This window comes from Orcinus orca, chromosome 1 (genome assembly GCF_937001465.1).
Source record: "Orcinus orca chromosome 1, mOrcOrc1.1, whole genome shotgun sequence".
In the NCBI taxonomy this organism is placed as follows: domain Eukaryota; kingdom Metazoa; phylum Chordata; class Mammalia; order Artiodactyla; family Delphinidae; genus Orcinus; species Orcinus orca.
The window spans coordinates 126,939,647-126,964,353 of NC_064559.1; the positions used below are offsets into that span (position 1 = coordinate 126,939,647).

General features: G+C 36.5%; 1 protein-coding gene across 2 annotated transcripts in view; it reads left to right on the top strand.

Annotated features, from left to right (window-relative positions):
- The window catches only part of DPYD (dihydropyrimidine dehydrogenase), a 795,698-nt gene that overhangs the window by 393,458 nt on the left and 377,533 nt on the right, over positions 1-24,707 (top strand). For both annotated transcript variants that reach the window (XM_004263062.3, XM_033437294.2), the window contains exon 13: positions 19,363-19,578. In XM_004263062.3, coding sequence (XP_004263110.1) covers positions 19,363-19,578 — 216 coding nt within the window. The remainder of the gene's footprint in view (positions 1-19,362; positions 19,579-24,707) is intronic.

A 24,707-nucleotide genomic window follows, 5' to 3' on the forward strand; every position in this document is an offset into this window, starting at 1 on the left:
GGAAGGCAGAACGCGTAGGTAAGTTCCTGCTAGTCATCAGAGAACTCTGTACCAGAGTGGGGATGAGAACAAAGGTACTGGGCTTTTGTAATGCATACAATCACCCCTCGAAATGATGTTATTTCATTTTTGGATGACTTAGCATATATTGCATAGTCACTGCCTGCAGGACAACATCCCATGGGAATGTAGCCTTCAATGTGATGTTTTGTCAGTTTTGTTCTCTATGGTATCTTCAATGCCTAGAACAACGCCTGTATTATAGTAGGTGATTGGACAACAAATGCCTACCATATGGTAGGTACTTGATAACTGTGGTTGAAAAATTGCATATGCTGAGGATTACAGGGCACATGAGGTTTAGGAAGTAGATTTCACAAATGCACTCGGATCATTGGTGATAAATACTACTTTCAACTGCTAAAACAGGTGGTGGGGTACAGTTAACATGGAAATGGAAGGGTGAAAATGAGCATAACAGTGTTACAGTTTTTCTCGTTTGATTCCCACAACATCCTTCACAATCGTTGTTTTAAAGATGAGACAAATGAGTCTTAAAGAGGCCTAACTGACTTGTTGAGGGTGGCAAAATAACCTCTGAGAGACTGTACTGGTTTTCTCCCTGCATCTTATCCCCACCTTAGCCTATATCAGAGACTTCTCCTCCTAGAAATACAGAGTTAATAGCTTAACACCAAAGCAGGGATTGCCTGATAGGTTGTTGACTTACAATTTTGAGCTTTTTATTCCAAGTCTTAATATTTAACATTGCTGCTGTCACTTTTCTTAAATGTCAGCTTCTGTTATTTACCTTCATCACTCTCACCTTGCTCATACTGACTCCTTTGTACTACATGGATTTGCTGTCAGGCACCACCTTGTGCTGGTCACCAGGCTTTTCTTACACTAGTCATTGACATCTTGTCAGCAGTGTCGCCGCATTTGCCCCTGGGCCTGTGAATATGGCAATTGTTACCTTCTTGACTGACACTTTTGAAAATTTGTCAACATGTTATTTATTATTTGGGAGGGATCCTTGGCTAACAGAAGCCATTTCTTAAAGTACTGTATTATCCTTTTAACCAACCCTTATGGTTGTATGAAGTAGAGGTTCTGTGTAATAGTCTACATGCTGTTTTCTTTTCTACAACTTAATTAGTTAATTTTAAAATTAATTAATTTTATTGAGGTACAGTTGATTTACAATGTTGTTTTAGTTTCTGGCATACAGCAAAGTGATTCCGTTATACAAATATGTATATATTCTTTTTTTAAATTCTTTTCCATGATAATGTTTTTACAAGATATTGAATATAGGTCCCTGTGGTATACAGTAGGGTTTTGTTGTTCATCAATTTTATATATAGTGATTTGTATCTACTAATCCCAAACTCCTAATTTATCCTTGTCCCCCCTTACCCTTTGGAAACCATAAGTTTGTTTTCTATATCTGTGAGTCTGTTTTTGTTTTGTAAATAAGTTCATTTGTATTATTTTTTAGATTCCACATATAAGTGATATCATATGATATTTGTCTTTCTCTGTCTGACTCCACTCAGTATGACTGTTTCTAGGTCCAGCCATGTTGCTACCAATGGCATTATTTCATTCTTTTTCATGGCTGAGTAATATTCCACTATATATATACTACATCTTCCTTATCCATTCATCTGTGGATGGACATTTAGGTTGCTTCCATGTCTTGGCTATTGTAAATAGTGCTTCTATGAATATTAGGGTTCATGTATTTTTTCAAATTAGAGTTTTCTCTGGATATATGCCCAGGAGTGGAATTGCTAGATCATATGATAACTATATTATTAGTTTTTTAAGGAAACTCCATATGGGTTTCCACAGTGGCTGACCAATTTACATTCCCACCAAGAGTGTAGGAGTGTTCCTTTTTCTCCATACCCTCTCCAGCATTTTTTTTTTTTGTAGACTTTTTAATGGCCATTCTGACCAATGTGAGATGATAACTCCTTATAGTTTTGATTTGCATTTTGTTAATAATTAACGTTGAGAAATTACCTATTGGCCATCTGGATGTCTTTTTTGGAGAAATGTCTGTTTAGGTCCTCTGCCCATTTTTTGATTGGGTTTATTTTGTTGTTGTTATTGAGCTGTATGAGCTGTTTGTATATTTTGGGAATTAATCCCTTGACAGTCTCATCGTGAGCTGTATGAGCTGTTTGTATATTTTGGGAATTAATCCCTTGACAGTCTTATCGTTTGCAAATATTTTTTTGCATTCCGTAGGTTGTCTTTTTGTTTTATGGTTTCCTTTGCTGTGCAAAAGCTTATAAGTTTGATTAGGTCCCACTTGTTTATTTTTGCTTTTATTTCTATTGCCTTGGGAGACTGATACATTCTGTTTTCTTAATGGATGATATTATACTTAGTAGAAGGTAGAAACCAATGTTATTGCTGTAACTAAACTGATAAATTGGGCCATGCATTTCAAAGTCATGAAAAGGGTATACCAAAACTCTGTTGATACACACATGACCCTTTGCTCACCTCCTTCTGTATCTGCTCAGGTGTTACTTTATTAAAGAAGCCTCTGTGTGTACCAAATGGAAAACTTCCCTGACCCCAGCCATACTATTCCTTAACCCACATATTCTGCATTCTATTTCTGAGGAAAAACCACTTTAAAACACAATATTTTGGGTCCCTGGACTTAATACCAACATGTGTGTGTAGAGCGGGAGTGGTTCTGTACACCACCAAGCAATGCTCAGGACACCAGTTGGGTATCCTACAATTTAACTCAATTCTGACACTATGTACTTGGGGATAAGTGTCATATCCCACAGGGAAGGGGTCAATCCCACAAGACTGACACCTTCCTCCCTTCTACCACTTCAGATACCAGTCACCAAGCCCAGGTTATCACATGTGTTTCTGACTAATAGGCTATAGGAGGTTCCAGCGACCCCCCCTCTATCTTAGGATGCCAATCACAAGAGCAGGTTGTTATCTGTACTTCTGACAGGCTATAAATCAGATGTTTCCATGATCCCCTCCTTGGGTTCAATTAATTTCCTAGAGTGGCTCATAGAAGTCAGAGAAACATTTTACTTACTAGATCACTGGTTTATAATAAAAGGATATAACTCAGGAATAGTCAGATGGAAGAATTATTATATAGGGCAAGATATGGAAAAAGGGCACGGAGTTTCCATGCCTTCACCAGGCACACCACTCTCACCCAAATCTGGTATTCCTACCTTGGAAGCTCTCCACATCCTGTTCTTTTGGATTTTTATAGGGCTTCATTACCTAGGTATGATTGATTAAATCATTGGCCATTGGCGATTGATTGAACCTCCAGCCCCTCTCCCCTCCACTGAGGTCAGGGAGACAGGTGGGTGGGACTGAAAGTTCCGACTTACCACAAGGTTGATTCTCCTGGCAACCAGCCCCCATCCTTTGGTTCTTTCCAAAAGTCACCTCATTGACATAGCAAAAGACACTTCCATTGTTTTCATCATTGAGGAAAGTCCAAGAGTTTTAGGAGCAATGTGTGAGAAAACAGGACAAAGACCAAATATATACCTTTCATTATGAATCACACTATCTCTCTCTCTCTCTCTCTCTCACACACACACACACACACACACACAGAGATACACTAATCTATGTTTGTGTTTGTGTCCCACCCCCTAGTCCCCATCACTTTGTATAAGATCCATGAAACTAGAAAGTGTAATTTGTTTACTGCTCTGTCCCTAGACCTGGTCACAATGTCTACCATATAGTAAGCACTTTGTAAATATTGTTGAGAAATTGAATATGCCTAGGAAACATTTTAGGTCATGGGACACATGAGATTTAGGAAGCATGTTTTACAAGTTCACTTGACTCATTGGTGATTCTACATTGGGTTGCTCTATTACTCAGCTCAGGCCACCATAACAATATACCATGAAGTGGGTAGCTTAAACACCAGAAAGTTATTTTCTCACAGTTCTGGAGGCTAGAAGTCTGAGATCAGGGTGCCACCATGATCGGGTTCTGGTGAGGGTTCTCCTGGCTTGTAGGTGGCCACCTTCTTGCTGTGTACTCACATGGTGGAGAGTGAGCTAGAAAGAGAGAGAGAGAGAGAAAGAGGGAGAGAGGAGTGCAAGTGAGCTGTGAGCTAGCTCTCCGGTGTCTCTTCCTATAAGGGCACTAATTCCATCATGAGGGCCTCACCTTCATGACCTCACGTCCTCATCTTAACCTAAGTAACCCTCAAAAGCCCAGTCTCTAAATGCCATCACCTTGGGGGTTAGGGCTTCAATATATGAATTTGGGGAGAACACAGTTCAGTCTATAGCAGTTGCCAAAAGTGCTGGTACTTGGAAATGGGAGTAAAGTTTTACATGGAAACTGAAGAATTAAAGGAAAAAAAAACAAAAAAAAAACAAAACATGCCAGGTAGAGAGAAGAGTACATGCAGACCCCCAGGGAAAGATAGAGTTTGGTGGAAATCACATGTGACTGATACGTATATTTATATAGAGAGTGGAATAAGGTAAGTTTGGATAGGGACACAGGACCAAATCATGAAGGATCTTGTAGACTATAATAAAGAGTTTGAATATTAACAAAATGCAATGAGAAGCCAATGAAAAATTTTAAACAATCAAATTTATGTATTTAAAAGGCTATTCTGGTGCAAAGTAAAAAGTGGATTTCAGTAGGAGGCAAGGAAAATGGGGAAACTGGGGAAACCAGTAAGAAATAGTCCCAGTAAGAGATAATGGTGGCAGTGAAAATGGATGGAAGTGCTTGGATTCATATATTTTGGAGACACTGTCATTAGATTTGCTGGTGGAAGAGAAATGGGGAATGAGAGAGAACAATATCAAGAATGATTCACAGATTTTTGGCTTAAGCTGGATAAATGGCAGTGTCATAATAAAGTAAATGGGAAAAACTAAGGGAGGAATAGTTTTTTTATTGAAGAACAGAGGAATGTTTGCATGATACTACTTTAAGTTGCTTAACAGCTGGTAGTTAGGCGTGAAGATAGGGTTTAGATGGAGAAAAAAGATCACATTGATTTGAGTTAATATCGTTTAATTTTGTAGCCTTATTTTGTGTTCAGGTTACAAATATCTTATTAAAAGCAATGTGAATATAGTCCTTTAAGTGAATAAAATGGGATCATTATTTTTTAGAAACTTTTTTATAGACTCATATCTTTCTAAAATTTTCATTATAAATAATAATTTCTCATGGAGAAATGAAATCTGATTTTATGTTATAATTATAATCACTCTACCTAGGCTTTTCCATCATGGAAACAGCTAATCCAAATTAATTTCTGCCTTGTAAGTTTTTTTCCCTCGGATATTTCTTCAAAGGGCAAAGTAACTGAGCTGGAGTTAATTAATGCATTAATCCAACCTATGAATTAATCTAGCTGTAAGTAGCTGCACAATGTTATTTATTCTTTGCCTTAAAATAATCTCAGAATGGATGCTTCTAGAACAGCTGTACCCCAAGATAGGGACCATTATAGTTATATCACAATGAAATATAAATAAAGTGAGTAAGTGAAAGCTGTTTGAGGATTTTAAATTGGAAGCAACATAGTGATAGTTATTTTCTCTTCTTCAATTAAACATAACACTACCAATAGTCTTGCTTTTAACAGTGCTTTCTTAAAAAAAATCATTCTACTAAAGCAAATTAGGGAAAAAGTGAAATTGGGATACATAATTATGATGTGATTTGCTTTTCCCTCAACAGAATAACAATTATATATGAAAATTTCTCTGTCTGTGATTCCATGACCCAGCCAGGTATAATAGAAGAATACCAGTGATAAAGAGTAATAATAAAATAATAGGTCATTGTAGTGTAGCATTGTACTTGTTTTTATTTCTATTCTCAAATGAAAGGCATTATGATTGATTATCTCGTTAATATCTGACTGGTATATATTTTTCTTTCTTTTTTTTTTTTTAATTTGGACCTTAGGTATAAGAGTCTGTTTGCCAGTGGTTTTTTTTTTTTAATTAATTAATTAATTAATTTTATTTTTGGCTGCGTTGGGTCTTCATTGTTGTGCACAGGCTTTCTCTAGTTGCCGTGAGTGGAGGCTACTCTTTGTGGCGGTGCGTGGGGTTCCCATTGTGGTGGCTTCTCTTGTTGTGGAGCATGGGCTCCAGGCACACGGGCTCCAGGCACATGGGCTTCAGTAGTTGTGGCATGTGGGCTCAGTAGTTGTGACTCGCAGGCTCTAAAGCACAGGTTCAGTAGTTGTAGTAAGCACGGGCTTAGTTGCTCTGCGGCATGTGAGATCTTCCCGGACCAGGGCTCAAACCCATCTCCCCTGCGTTGGCAGGCAGATTCTTAACCACTGCACCACCAGGGAAGCCCTACTTTTCATTTTTGATAATAGATTTTAAAGTGCATGTGTACATGTGTGTGTGTGTGTGTTTAATCAAACCATCATGAATAATTTTTAAGTCAGTTTCCTATTTTGAGGGCATTAATACTTTAGAAAAACAATGTTTATGTAAATAGGGGCAACTTGATATAATGTAGTAAGGGAAAGCTCTGAATTCAGATCTTGCTCTACCACATATTAGCTGCTTATCTTTGGACAAGTAATTTACTTTCTTTGAACCTCACTTTTCTCATCTTCAATAGGAGAATGGTGCCTAACTTGAAGAGTTGTGATCAAAAAGAGAGAATAAGTACAAAACACTTATCACTGGGCCCAGCATAAGTATTATTTGCAAATAGACAAGTATCTTGTTCATTTTGAGAATAAAGTAAGTGACCTATTTTTACAGTGGGCCTTAATATTTGGAAAATGTATTGATGGTTGTCAGAACTAATGCCTTTTAAGCAGTTAAGCACTTTTTAGAGTATGTGCCCAGCTTATATGAAAAATGTAGATATTTAAGATGATGGTGGCTAAACTTGAATGTCTCACTTGAGAATAAGAATTAGGAGAAGCATTAATACGGCTAAAGAAATGATTTTCAAGCTTGGATGCACAGTGCAGTCTCCTGGAGAGATTTTTAAAAATTACAGTGCTTGAGTCCTACTCAGAGCAATTCTGATGTAATTAGCATGGAGTCTCTCTTGCCAAGACATCAGAATTTTTAAAAAAACTCTCCAAATGTTTTAAAATGTAGAGTTAAAAATGTCTGGGCTAGACCTATAAAATATCAACCATTCTGGATAATGAAGCAGAGGAAGTCAATTTGCAGAGACAGAATAAACCTAGATGCACACAGAAGAGAGAGCAAGAGACAGATCCTATGGCTTTCCATTAGGATTCCCAGCTCTTCCTGGACGCCTTGCTGTTTTCCTGCTGTTACATGAGATACTTCTATACCTTCATGATAATCTTCTGAACCTAGTTTCTGTTACCTGGAACCAAAGGAGTCCATTTGAATCTGGAAGTTAAAAGTTATGGAGGGCCGAAAAATGTGTTATTTTAAGCTGGATCCTAGCAAAATTGTGAGGTGAATTTTTACGTCACTTTGTGTGACTGAATTATAGAATGCCTGTATTTACATAAGGAACTTGATTGCCTAGAACAGTTATTTACCATTCCTACTAGATGGCTCTTTTGAGAGGCTTTGCTAATAAATTCAGTAGTCTTCCAGAGGTAAGAGTCGAATGTTACTCTACATTAAAATAATAGAATATTGGACTTTTTAAATATCTGGAATACAGTTAATGATTATTTCATCTAAACTGATTATCATCTTATGGGAACTGATGTAAAAAAGAGGCTAAGTACCCATGGACAGTAGTCTGATGCATTCAACAAATATTTTAAGCATCTTTCTGTTAAGTCTTATGCTTGGTGCTGAAAGTAAATTAGATGGGAGACACATACATGTAAGCAACCAAGTACAGAGTATGATAAGGGAACAAGTGAGCTTGTGGATAGCTGGGGAAGTTTCCTGGTGGAGATGACAGCAAGACTGACTCTTGCAGGATTAGTTGGAATTTTCAGAGCAGAAAAGCCAGGCAGGAGGTAACATTTTAGGAAAAATAAAAAGTCATAATGCATAGATGCATTAATGACATTGTTTTGTTTGAGAAATTGTAAGTGGTTTAATAAACTGAAGTATAAGATGTTGTGAGGGAATGGTAGTAGATGAGATTAGAAAGGGTGAAAGATGTGATTAGAAAGTGTAGGGAAAGGGAAGAGCCCAGATCACAACTGGGGTTATATAGTGCTGAAGAGATTATGCTGTATTCTGCAGGTAGTGAAGCTCCTTGAAGGATTTTGTAGATGGAAATGAAATGAGAACATTTAAGTGTAACTCATATAAATTTGGGAACTCTCATGGTCTATGCATGTCATCGAGTTATTTTTTTTAGATTGAATTGTAAGTAACTAAAATCTTTTCTCAGTCTCCCCTAAAAAATTCTGAGGGGGAAAAAGGAAATTTTTACAAAAGTCATCTTTAGACATCTCTCTCATTCTCAATATCTCATGTGGCTGACAATGGCTTTTATAAAAGAAGTGTTACTTTTTATTTTTACTCTCTAAAACTCTGCTGAATATTTAGTTTTTCCTTAATCTCTATTTTTACCCTTGCCCTCCATCCTGATCTCAGTTTTTTATCACTTCAGTCTCTTTTGATTCTGTAGTTTTCTTTTGGTTTCTATTAAGTGCATTTTGAACAACCAGAGAGATTGTGGTGATGTCCAGATTATAAGTTGATTCCTGAATTAGAGAGTGGAGAGAAGGGGGAAATTTTTTAAAATTCAAGTTCCTGTATTTAACCCTTTTAACTACTTTAGCAGACTCCTCAGTTTCAGAAAATAGAAGGTAAATGAGATATCCAGCAAAGGACAATGAGAATGTCGAAAAGCATTGTGTATTAAAAATAATTATAAAGATATAAATAATGAGAGTTGCCTTATGGGAAAGTATTTTATTTATCTTTGTCTCTACAAAGGCAGATTTGCCTTTAAGAGTAAGTATTTTATATATAATATGATTAATGTAATCTAAACATATATTTTGCAAATATTTCAAATTCTAATGGAGATACTAATTTGAATAGGTTATAGTCTCTGCCTTCAAGGAGCTTATGCTCTGTTTGAAGAGAAAATCAACATGTACTGCACAGTATGATGACTACTGAGGTACAGCCATATTTTAAATGATAAGATATCAAAGAAAAGAGTCAGCTACTTTAGACAACTATATGAAGTCTATTAAGGAAATGCCCCAGGAAGCATATTCTTGCATGAATGAGTTGAGTTTGGAAGGATGATTAGGAGCTTGATGGGTGAAGAAAGTGTTAGTTTATATGTCAGGCTAGTCGGAATACCTAAGGTAATGCATGGAGACAAGTGGCAGTGTGATGAATGATCTGTGGTTTTAATTTTGTGTTCAGTTGGTTGGTGGGTAGTTTTATTTACATTTTTCTGTATGTAAGCTCCAGAGACCTTGTCTGTTTTGTTCATCACTAATTTTTTCACTTATTACAGGATAATCACTCTTCTATGTCAATACATTCTTTTTTTCTGTGTCATTCCTGACACCAGTATAACATTCTTTGTACAGTTGCATCATTTGGGAGCTAGTCCTCATTATTCAACATCTAGGTTGTTTCTTACATTCATTGCTTACTAACACTATCAGATGACTGGAAAAATAATACAGTCTGAAATTGAAAATCTGAATAACATATTCTTTAGAAGGGAATGTACGATGAGGTACATTTTGAAGGAGTTGAGTTTGAATTAATGACAAAGCATCCACATCCAAAGGTCTTGAAGTCTCTTGGAAATCTGAATTTGGAGGTTGCAATTTGGATTTGGGAGGAACTAGCCTTGTGGTGAGAGCTGAAATCTGAGATGCTTAAGTTCCCTGAGCAAGGGTGCAGAGGGGAACAAGCTTTTAAATTTCAGAAAATGAAGCGTACATTAAGGCTTGAGTATAGTGTGAGGTTGACCAGACTGGTTTGCTGTAGCACCACACTGTGGTAAAAAGGCACAAAGACAAAACAAAAAAATAGCCCTGTATGTACAATATGAAAAAAGACTGCCTATTACAACTAAAGATTTTAGGTTATGTCATATCTGCATATACATCAGTAGTAGTTTTGTCAATGAAATAAAATACACATTTTTATAAGAAAGTATACTGCTCATTTGACATTTGTGTGTATATTGATTTTTTTTTTTGTTATTTGTTTTGTTGTTTGCTTTTCGGTTTTGTTTTGAAGCTTAAGGAAAATCTTGCAGAGTTTGGCCACATCATTCCCTTTCTAAATATTAAGGCAGCAGCCTTCTTAAGAATTCCAAAGCAATGCTTTATGTATTTAAAACTACGTAAATTAAGAAATGCAAGTTAAACTACACATATATATCTACGTCCTTGGGCTATTTTCTAATGCTATATAGCTGTAATTATTGAAAAGCTAAAGTTCATCTGTGAGATTGAAGAGATTAGTTATTTCAGTACAAAGCCATGAAAAAGGAGAAAATGTGGAGTCATTCACCTCACCTAATAATGAACATGGAAACGTAAGTATTTCTGCTATCATCATCAGATCAAAGATTGCCCAAAGTTTCTAAGGCTCCTCAAACATGGAAGGGGCTTCTAAAATTTCCCTGGTGTTAACCAAATTGTGGTGTCAGGAAATTCTTCCATAGTCTAACCTTGAAGTTCCTTGATTCAATTTAAATTATGATTATTCAGAGCTAAGAAAATCTCACTGAAGGTGTTTATTTCCTCACCTATCCCTGTACATACTCACACAGACACAGACAGACACACACCTCAAATTAACATGACTCAGATTATCCCTCACTTCCTTATATTATACATTATAACTTTTGTCTTTGCTAATAATCCTTTTAATAGTATTGCCATCCACGTGAGAACAGAAGACATTATGCTCACAATAGGACTGCACAACATTCAGAAATGTCCCTTGAAACCTAGAACATTGTTGGCAGAAGATGCCTGCCACAGCTGAAGGCTAGATGCCATCAGGTACCTCTTTGCAGGCACCAGAGACACATTAGTCTTTCAATTGACAAGTTTGATGCCTTTTTACATATTATGTGAACTTAACTTTGCATTATAAATGGTGGAGGTCTAGAAATAATTTTTATGCAGGTCATGGCAATCTTTATCTACATAAGACACACTCCTGTAAAATTAAAGTTCTGCTCAAACAACTTTTGAGTGATGATTCACAAGAGAAAAGAGTTCTAACTTACAATTAACTAGACCTGTCCATTCAGTAACCACTTTGGCTGAGAAAATCATCCTCTTTATATTTGCCAGTATTATTTGTCTTTCGGAGATAAACAGAGAGAAAGGGAAGGAGGAAGAGAAGGAGAGAGACAGATACTTTTTTTTTTCTTTACATTTTTATTGGAGTCTAATTGCTTTACAATGGTGTGTTAGTTTCTGCTTTATAACGAAGTGAATCAGTTATACATATACATATATCCCCATATCTCTTCCCTCTTGCGTCTCCCTCCCTCCCACACTGCCTAGCCCACCCTTCTAGCTGGTTACAAAGCACTGAGCTGATCTCCCTGTGCTATGCGACTGCTTCCCACAAGCTATCTATTTTACATTTGGTAGTGTATATATGTCCATATATACACTACCACTCTATCACTTTGTCCCAGCTTACCCTTGCCCCTCTCCATGTCCTCAAGTCCATCCTCTAGTAGGTCTGCGTCGTTATTCCCGTCTTGCCCCTAGGTTCTTCATGACCATTTTTTTTTAGATTCCATATATATGTGTTAGCATGCAGTATTTGTTTTTCTCTTTCTTGACTTACTTCACTCTGTATGACAGACTCTAGGTCCATCCACCTCACTACAAATAACTCAATTTTGTTTCTTTTTATGGCTGAGTAATATTCCATTGTATATATGTGCCACATCTTCTTTATCCATTCATCTGTCGATGGACACTTAGGTTGCTTCCAAGTCCTGGCTATTGTAAACAGAGCTGCAGTGAACATTGTGGTACATGAATCTTTTTGAATTACGGTTTTCTCAGGGTATACGCGCAGTAGTGGGATTGCTGGGTCATATGCTAGTTCTATTTTTAGTTTTTTAAGGAACCTCCATGCTGTTCTCCATAGTGGCTGTATCAATTTACATTCCCACCAACAGTGTATGAGGGTTCCTTTTTCTCCACACCCTCTCCAGCATTTATTGTTTGTAGATTTTTTCATGAGAGCCATTCTGACCAGTGTGAGATGATATCGCATTGTAGTTTTGATTTGCATTTCTCTAATGATTAATGATGTTGAGTATTCTTTCATGTGTTTGTTGGCAATGTGTATATCTTTGCTGGAGAAATATCTATTTAGGTCTTCTGCCCATTTTTGGACTGGGTTGTTTGTTTTTTGATATTGAGCTGTATGAGCTGCTTGTAAATTTTGGAGATTAATCTGTTGTCAGTTGCTTCAATTGCTAATATTTTCTCCCATTCTGAGGGTTGTCTTTTCATCTTGTTTATGGTTTCCTTTGCTGTGTAAAAGCTTTTAAGTTTCATTAGGTCCCATTTGTTTATTTTTATTTCCATTTCTCTAGGAGATGGGTCAAAAAGGATCTTGCTGTTATTTATGTCATAGAGTGTTCTGCCTATGTTTTCCTCTAAGAGTTTGATAGTTTCTGGCCTTACATATAGGTCCTTAATCCATTTTGAGTTTATTTTTTTGTATGCTGTTAGGGAGTGTTCTAATTTCTTTATTTTTACATGTACCTGTCCAGTTTTCCCAGCACCACTTTTAGAAGAGGATGTCTTTTCTCCATTCTATATTCTTGCCTCCTTTATCAAAGATAAGGTCACTGTATGTGCGTGGGTTTATCCCTGAGCTTTCTATCCTGTTCCATTGATCTATATTTCTGTTTTTGTGCCAGTACCATACTGTCTTGATTACTGTAGCTTTGTAGTGTAGTCTGAAATCAGGGAGCCTGATTCCTCCAGCTCCGTTTTTCATTCTCAAGATTGCTTTTTCTATTCAGGGTCTTTTGTGTTTCCATACAAATTGTGAAATTTTTTGTTCTAGTTCTATGAAAAATGCCAGTGGTAGTTTGATAGGGATTGCATTGAATCTGTAGATTGCTTTGGTTAGTAGAGTCATTTGCACAATGTTCATTCTTCCAATCCAAGAACATGGTATATCTCGCCATCTATTTGTATCATCTTTAATTTCTTTCATCAGTGTCTTATAATTTTCTGCATACAGGTCTCTTGTCTCTTTAGGTAGGTTTAGTCCTAGGTATTTTATTCTTTTTACTGCAATTGTAAATGGTAGTGTTTCCTAAATTTCTCTTTCAGATTTTTCATCATTAGTATATAGGAATGCAAGAGATTTCTGTGCATTAATTTTGTATCCTGCTACTTTACCAAATTCACTGATTATACCTCTAGTAGTTTTCTGGTAGCATCTTTAGGATTCTGTATGTATATTATCATGTCATCTGCAAACAGTGACAGCTTTATTTTCTTTTCCAATTTGGATTCCTCTTATTTCTTTTTCGTCTCTGATTGCTGTGGCTAAAACTTCCAAAACTATGTTGAATAATAGTGGTGAGAGTGGGCAACCTTGTCTTCTTCCTGAACTAAGTGGAAATAGTTTCAGTTTTTCACCTTTGAGGACGATGTTGGCTGTGGATTTGTCATATATGGCCTTTATTATGTTGAGATATGTTCACTCTATGCCTACTTTCTGGAGGTTTTTTGTCATAAATAGGTGTTGAATTTTGTCGAAAGCTTTCTCTGCATCTATTGAGATGATCATATGGTTTTTCTCCTTCAATTTGTTAATATGGTGTATCACATTGATTGATTTCCGTATATTGAAGAATCCTTGCATTCCTGGGATGAACCCCACTTGATCATGGTGTATGGTCCTTTTAATGTGTTGTTGGATTCTGTTTGCTAGTATTTTGTTGAGGATTTTTGCATCTAAGTTCATCAGTGATATTGGTCTGTAGTTTTGTTGTTTTGTGACATCTTTGTCTGGTTTTGGTATCAGGGTGATGGTGGCCTCATAGAATGAGTTTGGGAGTGTTCCTCCCTCTGCTATATTTTGGAAAAGTTTGAGAAGGATAGGTGTTAGCTCTTCTCTAAAGGTTTGATAGAATTTGCCTGTGAAGCCATCTGATCCTAGGTTTTTGTTTGTTGGAAGATTTTTAATCACAATTTCAATTTCAGTTCTTGTGATTGGTCTGTTTATATTTTCTACTTCTTCCTGGTTCAGTCTCAGAAGGTTGTGCTTTTCTAAGAATTTGTCCAATTTCTTCCAGGTTGTCCATTTTATTGGCATATAGTTGCTTGTAGTAATCTCTCATGATCCTTTGTATTTCTGCAGTGTCAGTTGTTACTTCTCCTTTTTTCATTTCTAATTCTGTTGATTTGAGTCTTCTCCATTTTTTTCTTGATGAGTCTGGCTAATGGTTTATCAGTTTTGTTTATCTTCTCAAAAAATCATCTTTTAGTTTTATTGATTTTTGCTATCATTTCCTTCATTTATTTTCATTTATTTCTGATCTGATCTTGATGATTTTTTCCCTTCTGCTAATTTTGGAGTTTTTTTGTTCTTCTTTCGCTAATTGCTTTAGGTGTAAGGTTAGGTTGTTTATTTGAGATGTTTCTTATTTCTTAAGGTAGGATTGTATTGCTATAGACTTCCCTATTAGAACTGCTTTTGCTGCATCCCACAGGTTTTGAGTCGTCCTGTTTTCATTGTCATTTGTTTCTAGGTATTTTTTGATTTCCTCTTTGATTTCTTCAGTGATTTCTTGGTTATTAAGTAGTGTATTGTTTAGCCTCCCTGTGTTTGTATTTTTTCCAGATTTTTCCTGTAATTGATATCTAGTCTCATAGCATTGTGGTCAGAAAAGATATTTGATACTATTTCAATTTTCTTAAATTTAACAAGGCTTGATTTGTGACCCAGGATATGATCTATCCTGGAGAATGTTCCATGAGGACTTGAGAAGAAAGTGTATTCTGTTCTTTTTGGATGGAATGTCCTATAAATATCAATTCAGTCTATCTTGTTTAATGTAGCATTTAAAGCTTGTGTTTCCTTATTTATTTTCTTTTTGGATGGTCTGTCCATTGGTGAAAGTGGGGTGTTAAAGTCCCCTACTATGATTGTGTTACTGTTGATTTCCCCTTTCATGGCTGTTAGTGTTTGCCTTATGTATTGAGGTGCTCCTATGTTGGATGCATAAATATTTACAATTGTTATATCTTCTTCTTGGATTGATCCCTTGATCATTATGTAGCATCATTCTTTGTCTCTGTAATAGTTTTTGTTTTAGAGTCTATTTTGTCTGATATGATAATTGCTACTCCAGCTTTGTTTTGATTTCCATTTGCATGGAATATCTTTTTCCATCCCCTCACTTTGTATGTGTCCCTAGGTCTGAAGCGGGTCTCTTGTAGACAGCGTATATACAGCTCTGGTTTTTGTATCTCTTCAGCCAGTCTATGTGTTTTGGTTAGAGCATTTAATCCGTTTACATTTAAGGTAATTATTGATATGTATGTTCCTATTACCATTTTCTTCTTGTTTTGGGTTTGTTATTGTAGGTCTTTTCCTTCTCTTGTGTTTCCTGCCTGGAGAAGTTCCTTTAGCATTTGTTTTAAAACTGGCTTGGTTGTGCTGAATTCTCTTATCTTTTCCTTGTCTGTAAGGTTTTTAATTTCTCCATCAACTCTGAATGAGATCCTTGTTGGATAGAGTAATCTTGGTTGTAGGTTTTTCCCTTTCATCACTTTAAATATGTCCTGCCACTCCCTTCTGGCTTGCAGCGTTTCTGCTGAAAGATCAGCTCTTAACCTTATGGGGATTCCCTTGTATGTTATTTGTTGTTTTTCCCTTGCTTCTTTTAATATTTTTTCTTTGTATTCAGTTTTTGATAGTTTGATTAATATGTGTCTTGAAGGTGTACTTCTCCTTGGAATTATCATGTATGGGACTCTCTGTCCTTCCTGGACTTACTTGATTAACTATTTCCTTTCACATATTAGGGAATTTTTCGACTATAATCTCTTCAAATATTTTCTCAGTTCCTTTCTTTTTCTCTTCTTCTTCTGGGACCCCTATAATTAGAATGTTGGTTTGTTTAATATTGTCCCAGAGTTCTCTGATACTGTCCTCAATTCTTTTTATTTTTTTTTTTCTTTATTCAGCTCTGAAGTAGTTATTTCCACTCTTTTATCTTCTAGGTCACTTATCCGTTTTTCTGCCTCGGTTGTTCTGCTATTGATCCCTTCTAGAGAATTTTTAATTTCATTTATTGTGTTGCTCATGATTTTTTGTTTGCTCTTTAGTTCTTCTAGATCTTGTTATCGTTTCTTCTATTTTCTCCATTCTATTTCCAAGATTTTGGATCATATTTCCTATCATTATTCTGAATTCTTTTTCAGGTACACTGCCTATTTCCTCTTCATTTGTTAGGTCTGGTGGGTTTTTACCTTGCTCTTTCATCTGCTATGTGTTTCTTTGTCTTCTCATTTTGCTTAACTTACTGTGTTTGACGTCTCCTTCTTGCAGGCTGCAGGTTCATAGTTCCCATTGTTTTTGGTGTCTGCCCCCAGTGGCTAAGGTTGGTTCAGTAGGTTTAGGCTCCCTGGTGGAGGGGACCAATGCCTGTGTCCTGGTCAATGAGGCTGGATCTTGTCTTTCTGGTGGGCAGGTCCACGTCTGGTGGTGTGTTTTGGTGTGTCTATGGCTTTATTATTATTTTAGGCAGTCTCTCTGCTAATGGGTGGGGTTATGTTCCTGTCTTGCTAGTTGTTTGGCATAGGGTGTCCAGCACTGTAGCTTGCTGATCGTTGAGTGGAACTGGGTCTTGGTGTTGAGATGGAGATCTCTGGGAGATTTTCGCCATTTGATATTACGTGGAGCTGGGAGGTCTCTGGTGGACCAATGTGCTGAACTTGGCTCTCCCACCTCAGAGGCACAGCCCTGAGGCCTGGCTGGATCACCAAGAGCCTGTCATCCACACAGCTCAGAATAAAAGGCAGAAAGAAAAAGATTTTTAAAAAATATAATAAAAAACAAAAAATAGTTACAAAAAATATTTTAATGTAATTAAAAAAAGAAAGAACAACCAAACCAAAGAACAAAATCACCAATGATAACAAATGCTGAAAAGTATTACAAAAAAAAAAAAGTGGACAGACAGAACCCTAGGATAAATGGTAAAAGCAAAGCTATACAGACAAAATCACACACAGAAACATACGCATACACCCTCACAAAAAGAGAAATAGGGGGAAAAAAATATATATATATATCATTGCTCCCAAAGTCCACCTCCTCAATTTGGGATGATTCATTGTCTATTCAGGTATTCCAGAGACGCAGGGTACATCAAGTAGATTGTGGAGATTTAATCCGCTGCTCCTGAGGCTGCTGGGAGGGATTTCCCTTTCTCTTCTTTTTTCGCACAGCTCCCGGGGTTCAGCTTTGGATTCGCCGCCCCCCCCCCCCACTTGTAGGTCGCCTGAGGGCATCTTTTCTTTGCTCAGACAGGATGGGGTTAAAGGAGCAGCTGATTCGGGGGCTCTGGCTCACTCAGGCCGGGGGGAGGGAGGGGTGCGGATGTAGGGTGAGGCTGTGGCGGCAGAGGCCGGCATAACATTACACCAGCCTGAGGCACCCCATGTGTTCTCCCGGGGAAGTTGTCCTTGGATCACGGGACCCTGGCAGTGGCGGGCTGCACAAGCTCCTGGGAGGGAGGTGTGGATAGTGACCTGTGCTTGCACACAGGCTTCTTGGTGGCGGCAGCAGCGGCCTTAGCGTCTCATGCCCGTCTTTGGGGTACGCTCTGATAGCTGCAGCTCACGCCCATCTCTGGGGCTCCTTTAAGCCGCGCTCTTAATCCTCTCTCCTCGCGCACCAGGAAACAAAGAGGGAAGAAAAAGTCTCTTGCCTCTTCGGCAGGTCCAGACTTTTCCCCGGACTCCCTTCCGGCCAGCCGTGGTGCACTAACCCCCTGCAGGCTGTGTTCACGCCGCGAACCCCAGTCCTCTCCCTGCGCTCCGACCGAAGCCCGAGCCTCAGCTCGCAGCCCCGCCTGCCCCGGCGGGTGAGCAGACAAGCCTCTCGGGCTGGTGAGTGCCGGTCGGCACCGATCCTCTGTGCGGGAATGTCACCGCTTTGCCCCCTGCTGTGCTCTCCTCCGCGGTTCTGAGTTTCCCCTCCGCCACCTGCTGTCTCCGCCCACAAAGGGGCTTTCTAGTGTGTGGAAACCTTTCCTCCTTCACAGCTCCCTCCCACTGGTGCAGGTCCCGTCCCTATTCTTTTGTCTCTGTTTTTTCTTTTTTCATTTGCCCTACCCAGGTATGTGGGGTGTTTCTTGCCTTTTGGGAGGTGTGAGGCCTTTTACCAGCATTCAGTAGGTGTTCTGTAGGAGTTGTTCCACGTGTAGATGTATTTCTGATGTATTTGTGGGGAGGAAGGTGATCTCCACATCTTACCCTTCAGCCATCTTGAAGCTCCTCAGAGACAGAGACATTTTACAAACAAAAGACCTGATGAAATGTTCAATAACCTCTGCAATCAGAGAGACAACATTTAGCAAGCACCTACTGTGTTTCAGTGGGCCATGCACTTTGTAAAGGGTTTTTTGATTGAATCTTTCCAGTAATGCAAAGTTGCTTTTAACTATGTTCATTTAACAAAGGTAGTTTTACAGTTTTGAGAGATTACAGTTGAAATTTCTATACTGTTTGGTACCTGTTTGGTTTCTGAAGAAAGTCTCCTCATGCACATGAATACATTACCCACTTTCCAAATTAGATGTCTCCCTGTGGCTTTTGATCTCCTGCATTTTCCAGGATCCCTAGGGGGTAGGAAATTAGGCAACCAGCATTCATGCTGCTGTACTGAAAACGGTAAAGAAGAAAAGGAAAGGATGTGTTAGGTGGCTTTCCTAAAATCTCATAAATAGAGTGAGGTTACTGGAAATTGAATTTAGGACTCCTGACTTGCTGTTGCCCTTATCTCTGAGCTCTAAAGAAATTTCCACAAATTAAGTACAAAAAGGTTGGGCTAATGGGACCAGGGAGATAAATTCTGAAATTACTCCCTTTTGTGTTTGAATCTCAGAATGTTTTAAGTGTAGTTTTATTGTTTATTTAATTGATATTATTTCCATTAGTACTCTCTAAACTACTTTTTAAATTAGAAAAAGATGATATTATATGAATTTGGTTCTCTGCTAACTGACTTTTTTGCTAATTTTCATCACTCCAAACAGACCGATGTAATCTATATTAATTTAAATGCTGTGTTGAAGTGATTTTTGTAAAAGATTATATGGGAAAATCAGATGTGATACAAGAATAATTATTGGCTATTTGTTTTTTCACAGTCACAATATGGAGCTTCAGTTTCTGCCACGCCTCAACTACCCCTCTTTTATACTCCTATTGATCTGGTGGACATTAGTGTGGAAATGGCTGGATTGAAGTTTATAAATCCTTTTGGTCTTGCCAGTGCAACTCCAACTAGCAGTTCATCAATGATTCGTAGAGCTTTTGAAGCTGGATGGGGCTTTGCTCTGACCAAAACTTTCTCTCTTGATAAGGTAAGAAATTATTTTTGAAGTCATGTTTAAATATCTATCATGTATTTTAATTAGGGCATAAATATTATAATGGAAAGATTTTTCTGACCTATAAATAACTGTTATTAAACTACTGGATAAAACCTATTATTACAAATGAGTCTTTAATTTCCTTCTATTCCTTCTGTCCCATGGAGGGGGAATGGCATAGAGTTTTCATTGTGTTTTGTGTAAGAAGCATCAAAAATATAAATACTACAGAGTGTCTATTTCATTTAATAATCACAAACTTACTTATTCTTATGTCAGCATTATTAATTGTTTTGTGATTTCTGGATTTATGTGAATGAGGACATATGCCTCAACTCAAAGTTAGAGAGACAATGAATTTTATTTGCACATAATCCTGGAATCAAAGCCGTGCCAAAAAACATCACTTATTGTAAATTACTGGTGCTGGGAATAAGATTCTTCTTGAATTTTTAAATACTGAAACCTTTCCGCAAATACAATACCTGGGTTTAATTTGATATTATGACTTTGTACTCACAATGCAAGTGGACATACTTAGTAGAAAATAAACTACATATTAAAGTTCAGATTGATTCTTTAAAGTACAGAAAGCATATAAGTATATGTTTTCAAAGTGGAATAATTTATGCAGCAGAGGGTTGCATCCTTACACGGTTTTGGATTAGAAAAAAGCAGCAAAATTTAACATTTTTAGGCCCTTTATTGATAAAATTTTAAATGCTACACCTATCGATATATTTAGTACTTACCAGTAGTTAGTAATAATTAATGTATAAGAATGTGTGTATCTACTGACTGAGAAAAGAGTATCATTATTTAAATCAGCCTTATCCTTAGGCAAAGAAAATAATACACAAGAAATATGCCCCATTAAGCACATTCTCTTCTTTCACCTCTTACTAGGATCAATAGCTGGCGTTATTATGGCTAAAACATCACAGCTGTTTTATTCTGACAGCTTTACAAGATGCTATGTGTAAGTGTGATCAAGAATATCTAGAGAATCCTCAAAAGTTAGAAAACTAGTGCATGAAAAAAAAGGTTAAATATTTTTATGTTTAAATAGCTAAAGGGAGGTTTCTTCATAAATTGGCTGAATACTTAGAAATACTTCGGTTAAACAAAGTGTAAAAACAAACAACATATTGGATTTAGCTTTAGAATATCATTAATCAATTGTTTACAACCTTGTAGAATATTGACAATACATTTGTTTTTATTTCAATTCTTCCTTAAGAATTACTTGGAAGCTATAATCAAATGTTTAATCCGTTGAGAAAAACTGAGTCTCTGATATCACTTAATGACTATTTTAGTTATGCTATTTAAAAAATTTTATATGTAAACAGAAATAGGTGGCTAATCAGGTATAAGGGAAGAATTGTAGGGGAAAAAAAGTGTTTGCTTTGAACTTCCTGTTTGCTTACAAAAATTGAATTCTGATTAATCAGAGACATCTGTCTTTACTCTGTTGGTGACATGCATTGATTTGTGAAGCTGTCTCTTTCAATAACCTAAGAGCAGTTGCCTTTATTAGGATCACCAGCAGAAATAAATGTGGGAGCTAACTTCCTTCTGAAACTCCAATTTGAATTTAATCTACCAATTCAGAAGTCTGTGATGCTGGTTCAAAAGGAGAGTTATGGACAAATGCAAATTAAAGTTGGCACATAAAATATAATGACGGGGGTTTTAGGAAGCTCCACTTTACTTACTTTGATGGTGCGTACAACAAAATATTTGTGCAAAAACTATTTTAAATGTATCTGTGCAGATTGTAATGACATAAATAACAATGCCACCTTGGGCTTATATAATTCTATTTTCAAAAATGATTTTTTTCCCGTACTTGATTTTGCAAAGTAGTCATTTTGCTTCATAGAGATCTACTTCTTTTCGTTTTGTGTTCTTATATTGTCTCTAATTAGTGATTAAATTTTTGTGAATTTATTATTGTCTTATGAGTTTTGTGCTTTCTTATTGGTGAAATATTGTACTATAAAACTCAGTATTATAAACACATGTTTTTCACAGCCTCTTACTAAAGACATCTATTAAAGTATTATATGTACTATACATTTGTGTGGCATTATAGCATACCAATTTAGATTAGCCTTATTACAGTTTAGTATGCGATTTCAAGAGTCTGCTTAAAATGTATTAAAATTCAGAGTCTTGACATTTGAAATTTGGATGCTCTTAATATGACAAAGGTTATTCTATGCAGTTTTGTTATCATATGAAATATTAATATTTCACAATACAGTTTTGATGAAGTACAATTTGCCGAGCTTGCATATGATAAAGAAATTAAATGCTTGCCAAGGGAGTTCAGTAAAAATTAGAGCCCTGCCTGAACATCTGCTGGAGATTTTATTATCCTGTCCTACTGACAGTGTGACTCCCTCATTGTTTTTCAAGATTGACAGCTGAATATTACACTGCTTTCTGCAGCAAATATGTTTAGGTGAACTTTGTTTCCCTTTTTTTTATTTTTTTGGGGAGTTTGGAACATGCTTTGATTTTCATCCTATATATATATTTTTTATACTCGACATTTGTAGATGCCAGATTGAGGTCTAATATGCTGTAGCAATGAAAGACCATTGACTTACAGTGAAATGCCAGTTGTTATCTCAGTAAACAGAAATATTATTATTCTTTACTGTGCAGTCTGTATAAAAGCTGTATGTGCTTTCTTTAGGGAGGCAAATGATAAGATTTTTAATGTCAAATATAAAAAGATCTATGTTTGCTTTTGTGTTAAATAACATCAAAGGTGGCTTTTATTAACTATATTTTTCCTTCCCAAATCAGACTTTCCCAAATACCTAGCTTGCTTTTCTTGAGATTCTGTTTATGTGTTATAAAGACAATATTTGAAATATCATGATAAAAATATTTAAAATATAAGTATAAATTTTAATATAAATATATATTGAGTTCAAGTTTAAAAAGGTAGGGGAGAAATCAATCTGTCAAGCTTAATTAAAGCTAAAGTGTCCTGACAAACCAGAGTAGTGCTCTGTTTAACTGGGAATATTAGAAATTGTTTAGATTTCACATAAAATAACCTCCTGACCTGTGTTTGCATTATACTGATAAGAAATAGATAAAACACTTTGTTTTTGCTGATTATATCATAATTTTTTTCTCATAGGTAGCCACATATTATATACTGCAAATATGGAATAACTGTAGGGTGCATATATTTTCATCACTACCCAGATAAACTCAGAAGTGTTTCTAACTATCATAAATCAAATTCAGACCTAAGCAGAAGTTCACTTCATTTATAAGCTATATATAGCTATTACAGTACACTTGTACTTTATTTTTAGTAAGAAAATGTCTTGAATGCATATATTTTGTTTTAATAAGTATCAAATAATTAGGTATGTAGGTGTACAAATAATGAGTCTCTCTCAACATAAAATACTGAAAACTAGAATCTGAGAAATATTTAAGGGTCTTCATTATTTCTTTGGCATCAAAGTATTGATTGTAACTGTTTGCATAAAATACAATCTTATACCACATAGCACGATGCTTAGTGTATAGGAAGAGTTTGATAAATGTTTCATAGATATTCTTTGGATAAATGAATTAGTAAATGAATACATAGATTTCTTGGCAACAGCATATTGAGTTTATTTTTCTTCCAGCCATATGAACAGACAGTTAACACATAAAAAATGGATTGGTCTGAGTATTGATCTCAATCAAGGGAGAAAAGGCCAATTTAAAATTTTCATATCCCAGGTTGCTTTTATACTACATGTATACATGTCTAAAAATGAAAATGTCAGTGGAATTTCTAAATGCATGGATTGTATATTAAGATTTAGGTTGTTGACTAAGCCTTTAAAATGCAGAGGATTTTTGAGAAAACGGAATAAGTATTGTACAGTATTAGGACGGGAAATAAAAATTATCTGGCCAAATTATGTGTCAATAGCCCTGACAGAAGAAATGTAGCCTTTAGTGACAGAACATGCTAGATCTTTTAAGGCACTGCAGCCTGTTATAGCTATAGAAAGATCTGTTTTAGAAATGTATTCATTTTAATTTCCCCAAATCGGCCTTCTCATAAGTTGCATCCATATTTTATAGTTCTGCCCTCGGAGACATCATGACATAAATTAGTCTAACTTATTAACATAAATGAATTGTTGATTTTAAAATATGGCGTTCTTTTTCTTTTTCCTTCCAAGTAAATAAATACCGTAGAGGAAGGCTAACAAGTATGGCGAGGCAGTGCCATCTAGGGAAAAGAAATTTGACCTGGGCAACAACAGTCTCTGTCCAAAGTTGCTTCTATATCACTATCTTGAACATGTTGTTTGAAATTGCAGGTCGTTGTTATGATTATTATTTTTACACACATTACTAACTACCATTTATCAATTACTTAGAATGTATAGATATTGCCAAATACTTTTCATAAGTTATCCATTGAATCTTCACAATAAGATAGATAGTATAATTTTTTTAGATGAAATACAGCCGACCCTTGAACAACACAGGTGTTAGGAGCACCGACCCCCTGCAAAGTCGAAAATCTGGACCAACCATGGGTCCATACAGTACTGTAGTACTTGATTATTGAAAAAAATCTGCATACAGGTGGACGCAGTTCAAGTCTGCATTGTTCAAGGATCAACTGTAATAGTCTGAGAAAGCTAAATAAGTAGCCCAGGAGTTGGAACAACAATTATTTATTCACTCAGTTATGTACATTGGTAGTTTGGCTGAGCTCATATGGGAAGTTCTTCTGCATCACATGATGTCTGCTGGGCTCATTCATGCATTTGCAGTCAGTTGGAGGGATGCCTGGGGACAGGCAAGATGGCCCCACGCATGTGTCTGGTCAGAGTTGCTGTAATGGCTGAGATGGCCGGGCCCTTCTCTCCATCTCTTCATAATCTCTCTTGCCTCTTGATATCTCAGCATCAAGGAGAGTAACTTGGGCTTGTTCACAAGGTAGCAGTGTTCTAAGAAGGCAAGACTCGAAGCTGCAAGGCCTTGCTGAGACCTCAAAATTCACACACTGTCACTTCCACTGTACTTTCTGTGACAAAGCAAGTTACAAGGTACAATATACATGGCTGTATTCA